Source organism: Hippocampus comes, unplaced genomic scaffold (assembly GCF_001891065.2).
Source record: "Hippocampus comes isolate QL1 unplaced genomic scaffold, H_comes_QL1_v1.1 scaffold333, whole genome shotgun sequence".
NCBI lineage: Eukaryota > Metazoa > Chordata > Actinopteri > Syngnathiformes > Syngnathidae > Hippocampus > Hippocampus comes.
The window spans coordinates 371754-378540 of NW_017805386.1; the positions used below are offsets into that span (position 1 = coordinate 371754).

At 43.7% G+C, this 6787-nt stretch overlaps 1 protein-coding gene across 5 annotated transcripts in view; it reads left to right on the forward strand.

Moving 5' to 3' along the window:
• The window catches only part of LOC109517712 (secretory carrier-associated membrane protein 1), a 20246-nt gene extending 13697 nt beyond the window's left edge, over positions 1–6549 (forward strand). For 3 of the 5 annotated variants that reach the window (XM_019873039.1, XM_019873038.1, XM_019873037.1), the window contains 4 exons: positions 4732–4860; positions 4937–5166; positions 5781–5898; positions 5969–6549. In XM_019873039.1, coding sequence (XP_019728598.1) covers positions 4732–4860; positions 4937–5166; positions 5781–5898; positions 5969–6252 — 761 coding nt within the window. In that variant the 3' untranslated portion in view covers positions 6253–6549. The other 2 variants (XM_019873041.1, XM_019873040.1) reach the window with 2 other exon arrangements.
• Positions 6550–6787: the final 238 nt, after the last annotated feature.

Sequence of the window (6787 nt, forward strand, 5' to 3'; positions counted from 1 at the left end):
TTTTTTTCGTGCCAAAAACGCCTTACTATACTATGTCGTTTTTTTTCTTGCTAAAACGCCTTACTATACTATGTCGTTTTTTTTCGGCTAAAAACGCCTTACTATACTATGTCGTTTTTTTTTCGGCTAAAAACGCCTTACTATACATGGTCGTTTTTTTCGGCTAAAAACGCCTTACGATACTATGTCGTTTTTTTCGTGCCAAAAACGCCTTACTATACATCGTGCTGTTGGACTGTCGGCGGCTGGATGGATCGAGGCCTTGTGGAACCGTAGGTGAGAAGAAAGGAGCGTCAGCGCAGCGCGTTGATGCGTATGTGGAACCGGGAGTTGCGGATTGGAATTGAAGGTGGTTGTTTTTTTGGCTGTAAAAACGCCTTCCATACTTAAAAAATGATACACAAAAAAGCATAACTGTTCATGCTCTCGTATTTTTTAAAAAACAGTTTCATATAGAGACAATGCAGGGTGTTCATGGCCAGCCTGCTAGTCAAGTGGTTAGCGCGTCTGCGTCACCATGCAGAGGTGCAGGGTTGAAATCCGGCTTCAGCCTTCCTGTGTGTTCTCAAAAACATGCAAGGTCATCCATTTTCTCATCCTCTTCACGCTCTCATTCACACCAAGAAACAATTCACAAAAGGCCTTCTGATACACATTAGTTTTTTATTGTGAAAAATGCCTTCCTACACAAACATAAGCCTGATTATTCATGGGCTCATATTTTGAAAAAAAGTGTCTTTTATCGGGACAATGTGAAGTGCTCATGGCCGGCCTGGTAGTCGAATGGTTAGTGCGTAAGCGTCCCAATGCAGCGGTGGAGGGTTCGATTCCGGCTCCGGCCTCCATGTGTGTTCTCAAAAACATGCGTGGCCTTACATTTTCTGATCCTCTTCGCGCTCACACTCACACCAAGGAACAATTCACCAAACGCTTGACTGGACATGGTCATTTTTTTTATTTTTTTTCTTTGTGAAAAACACCTGACCATACATGGTCGTTTTTTTTGGGCAAAAAAACGCCTTACAATACATGGTCGTTTTTTTGTGTTTAAGAACGCCTTACTATACATGGTCGTTTTTTCGGCTAAAAACGCCTTCCTATACATGGTCGTTTTTTTCGCCTAAAAACGGGCGTTTTTTTTTCGGCTAAAAACGCCGTACTTTACATGGTCGGGTTTTTTTTGGGGCAAAAATACGCCTTACTATACATGGTCGTTTTTTCGGCTAAAAACGCCTTCCTATACATGGTCGTTTTTTTCGCCTAAAAACGGGCGTTTTTTTTTCGGCTAAAAACGCCGTACTTTACATGGTCGGGTTTTTTTTGGGGCAAAAATACGCCTTACTATACATGGTCGTTTTTTCGGCTAAAAACGCCTTCCTATACATGGTCGTTTTTTTCGCCTAAAAACGGGCGTTTTTTTTTCGGCTAAAAACGCCGTACTTTACATGGTCGGGTTTTTTTTGGGGCAAAAATACGCCTTACTATACATGGTCGTTTTTTCGGCTAAAAACGCCTTCCTATACATGGTCGTTTTTTTCGCCTAAAAACGGGCGTTTTTTTTTCGGCTAAAAACGCCGTACTTTACATGGTCGGGTTTTTTTTGGGGCAAAAATACGCCTTACTATACATGGTCGTTTTTTCGGCTAAAAACGCCTTCCTATACATGGTCGTTTTTTTCGCCTAAAAACGGGCGTTTTTTTTTCGGCTAAAAACGCCGTACTTTACATGGTCGGGTTTTTTTTGGGGCAAAAATACGCCTTACTATACATGGTCGTTTTTTCGGCTAAAAACGCCTTCCTATACATGGTCGTTTTTTTCGCCTAAAAACGGGCGTTTTTTTTTCGGCTAAAAACGCCGTACTTTACATGGTCGGGTTTTTTTTGGGGCAAAAATACGCCTTACTATACATGGTCGTTTTTTCGGCTAAAAACGCCTTCCTATACATGGTCGTTTTTTTCGCCTAAAAACGGGCGTTTTTTTTTCGGCTAAAAACGCCGTACTTTACATGGTCGGGTTTTTTTTGGGGCAAAAATACGCCTTACTATACATGGTCGTTTTTTCGGCTAAAAACGCCTTCCTATACATGGTCGTTTTTTTCGCCTAAAAACGGGCGTTTTTTTTTCGGCTAAAAACGCCGTACTTTACATGGTCGGGTTTTTTTTGGGGCAAAAATACGCCTTACTATACATGGTCGTTTTTTCGGCTAAAAACGCCTTCCTATACATGGTCGTTTTTTTCGCCTAAAAACGGGCGTTTTTTTTTCGGCTAAAAACGCCGTACTTTACATGGTCGGGTTTTTTTTGGGGCAAAAATACGCCTTACTATACATGGTCGTTTTTTCGGCTAAAAACGCCTTCCTATACATGGTCGTTTTTTTCGCCTAAAAACGGGCGTTTTTTTTTCGGCTAAAAACGCCGTACTTTACATGGTCGGGTTTTTTTTGGGGCAAAAATACGCCTTACTATACATGGTCGTTTTTTCGGCTAAAAACGCCTTCCTATACATGGTCGTTTTTTTCGCCTAAAAACGGGCGTTTTTTTTTCGGCTAAAAACGCCGTACTTTACATGGTCGGGTTTTTTTTGGGGCAAAAATACGCCTTACTATACATGGTCGTTTTTTCGGCTAAAAACGCCTTCCTATACATGGTCGTTTTTTTCGCCTAAAAACGGGCGTTTTTTTTTCGGCTAAAAACGCCGTACTTTACATGGTCGGGTTTTTTTTGGGGCAAAAATACGCCTTACTATACATGGTCGTTTTTTCGGCTAAAAACGCCTTCCTATACATGGTCGTTTTTTTCGCCTAAAAACGGGCGTTTTTTTTTCGGCTAAAAACGCCGTACTTTACATGGTCGGGTTTTTTTTGGGGCAAAAATACGCCTTACTATACATGGTCGTTTTTTCGGCTAAAAACGCCTTCCTATACATGGTCGTTTTTTTCGCCTAAAAACGGGCGTTTTTTTTTCGGCTAAAAACGCCGTACTTTACATGGTCGGGTTTTTTTTGGGGCAAAAATACGCCTTACTATACATGGTCGTTTTTTCGGCTAAAAACGCCTTCCTATACATGGTCGTTTTTTTCGCCTAAAAACGGGCGTTTTTTTTTCGGCTAAAAACGCCGTACTTTACATGGTCGGGTTTTTTTTGGGGCAAAAATACGCCTTACTATACATGGTCGTTTTTTCGGCTAAAAACGCCTTCCTATACATGGTCGTTTTTTTCGCCTAAAAACGGGCGTTTTTTTTTCGGCTAAAAACGCCGTACTTTACATGGTCGGGTTTTTTTTGGGGCAAAAATACGCCTTACTATACATGGTCGTTTTTTCGGCTAAAAACGCCTTCCTATACATGGTCGTTTTTTTCGCCTAAAAACGGGCGTTTTTTTTTCGGCTAAAAACGCCGTACTTTACATGGTCGGGTTTTTTTTGGGGCAAAAATACGCCTTACTATACATGGTCGTTTTTTCGGCTAAAAACGCCTTCCTATACATGGTCGTTTTTTTCGCCTAAAAACGGGCGTTTTTTTTTCGGCTAAAAACGCCGTACTTTACATGGTCGGGTTTTTTTTGGGGCAAAAATACGCCTTACTATACATGGTCGTTTTTTCGGCTAAAAACGCCTTCCTATACATGGTCGTTTTTTTCGCCTAAAAACGGGCGTTTTTTTTTCGGCTAAAAACGCCGTACTTTACATGGTCGGGTTTTTTTTGGGGCAAAAATACGCCTTACTATACATGGTCGTTTTTTCGGCTAAAAACGCCTTCCTATACATGGTCGTTTTTTTCGCCTAAAAACGGGCGTTTTTTTTTCGGCTAAAAACGCCGTACTTTACATGGTCGGGTTTTTTTTGGGGCAAAAATACGCCTTACTATACATGGTCGTTTTTTCGGCTAAAAACGCCTTCCTATACATGGTCGTTTTTTTCGCCTAAAAACGGGCGTTTTTTTTTCGGCTAAAAACGCCGTACTTTACATGGTCGGGTTTTTTTTGGGGCAAAAATACGCCTTACTATACATGGTCGTTTTTTCGGCTAAAAACGCCTTCCTATACATGGTCGTTTTTTTCGGCTAAAAACGCCTTACTTTACATGGTCGGGTTTTTTTTGGGGCAAAAATACGCCTTACTATACATGGTCTTTTTTTTCGGCTAAAAACGCCGTACTTTACATGGTCGGGTTTTTTTTGGGGCAAAAATACGCCTTACTATACATGGGCGTTTTTTTTCGGCTAAACACGCCTTACTATACATTGTCCTTTTTTTCGGCTAAAAACGCCGTACTTTACATGGTCGGGTTTTTTTTGGGGCAAAAATACGCCTTACTATACATGGGCGTTTTTTTTCGGCTAAACACGCCTTACTATACATTGTCCTTTTTTTCGGCTAAAAACGCCGTACTTTACATGGTCGGGTTTTTTTTGGGGCAAAAATACGCCTTACTATACATGGGCGTTTTTTTTCGGCTAAACACGCCTTACTATACATTGTCCTTTTTTTCGGCTAAAAACGCCTTACTATACATGGTCGGGTTTTTTTTTGGGGCAAAAATACGCCTTACTCTACATGGTACTCTACAATAATTATAATCACAATCATAATACTTCTGCCCTATTGTGGAAAACAAAGTGGCCCAATGTTCCGATTCGCCGCTACACTGGATATCACTGCTTTGTAAAATTAATTGTTCTCCCTCATAACAGAATCATGCGTTGAATCTCTTTTCTTCATCCGATTCCCCCAGGTAGGAGAAACAACTGGCCCCCGCTCCCGGAGAAGTTCCCGGTTGGCCCGTGTTTCTATCACGACATCACGGTGGACATTCCCGTGGAGTACCAGAAGACGGTCAAGATCATGTACTACCTGTGGATGTGTGGGTTTTTTTGCCCTTGGTGATGGGGGGTGGGGGGGGGGTAGATGGAATTGCCATGTGTGTCCTTCACTTCCAGTCCACACGGGGACGCTACTGGCCAACCTGGCGGGCTCGTTGGCGTGGTTCGGCGTGGACTCTTCCCGCGGCGTGGACTTCGGTCTGGCCGTCCTGTGGTTCCTGCTGTTCACGCCGTGCTCCTTCGTGTGCTGGTACCGCCCCGTCTACGGGGCCTTCAAGTCAGCTGCCGGCCCACCCTCTTTGACGTTCCTGCGCCACGTCGCCATCTTTGACCTTTTCTTCTTGTTTGTGTGTGGCAGGAGCGACAGCTCGTTCCGCTTCTTTCTCTTCTTCTTCGTGTACGTGTGCCAGCTGGGCGTGTACGTGATGCAGAGCGTGGGCATCCCGGGATGGGGAGCCTGGTAGGAAACACTGCATTGCGGGGCGCTGCTCGGCAGAAGATCATGACAAAATCAATAAATAGCATCAATACTGATTGCAACTCCAATCAAACACTTTAGCAGCACCTTACCCCTCCGATTTGCCTTCATCGTACTTTCGGGCGTTGAGGAACTCAAGATCCTCCTGTCCACTGAAATACGACAAGTAGGGTACGAATGCAAATGAGTTCGGTGAATGAAATCAAAGAAACATCTGAACTTTTATAGCTGTCAGATACTTGATACTTTTCATTTGTGTAAAGGCGACGGAGACGTGAGGGGCAGCTCATTTTTATTATTTGGAAAAAGTTGAGTAAAACACCCTCCTCGCCCGTGAAATTTGGGAAAATTCAAATGAATTTACTGAAGAATAATAATACCAACGCACCTAACGATGGAGAGGGAGAGAAAAAAAGAAAAAAAACCACACCTTAGTCTTCATAGCTGCTTGATGCTAAAGAAGGCGTTTTGGTCCGTCCTCAGCGGCTGGATCTCGGCGCTGACGTGCCTGAACACCAGCGTGGCCGCGGGCGTGTTGATGATCCTGGTGGCGGCGCTGTTCACCGCGCTGGCCGTCATGTCGCTGGTCATGTTCAAGAAGGTTGGACCCCCATCCCATCCCATCCCTCGTAACGGCCCCGCCGCCGTTGTAACGCCTTTTGTTCCGTCAGGTGCACGCCATGTACCGCACCACCGGCGCCAGCTTCCAGAAGGCCCAACAGGAGCTGGCCACGGGCGTCATGTCCAACAAGACGGTGCAGGCGGCCGCCGCCTCCGGGGCGGCGCGGGGAGCCTTCAAGGAGCGCATCTGAGCGGCAGAATCGCGCTCGCTCGCTCCGTCGTCATCGGCCGCAAGCGTGCGTCCGCTCTGTCAGCGTGCCTCGACTTCTCGCCTCGCCTTCTTTTCAAAACTACGTCTTTTCTTACACTTATGAGAATGTTAGGGCCACACTGAGAAGAAATACTTCACAATGCCAATAATCACGTCGGATTTTTCGGTGAAATAAATGTCCCGATTAAAAAAAAAAAAAAAAAAAAGCAAAACATCACAAAGATTTCTTTTTCTGGCAGTCTTATTTAAAAATTAATTTTGAGGAAAAAAGAAAACATACATTTCCAATAATAAAGCCCAATTTTACAAGAATAACGTAGCATTTATTTTAAGGGGAATAAAAGTCATGCAGGTAAAGTTCATAAAATTGTGTTTTTTCTTATCAGTGTGACCCTAATAACACTCTTTGATTTCAAGAAAAAAAAATCTTTAAATGGCCCTGAAAAATTCCCCAATTTTCAAAATAGCTTAACCACACTTTGACTAACATTCTGAGCACTACATGGTTACAGTTTTAAGCTGATTTTCCCTTTTTTTTTTGGTGGGGGGGCGGGGGTCCACCGTATTTCCTCAATGGGGCGGCCAGGCCAGCTTGCACTTTAAACGTCTCCGGTTTGTGCGCCTTTACCTCACTTTGACTCAGGATGGCCCACCGCCC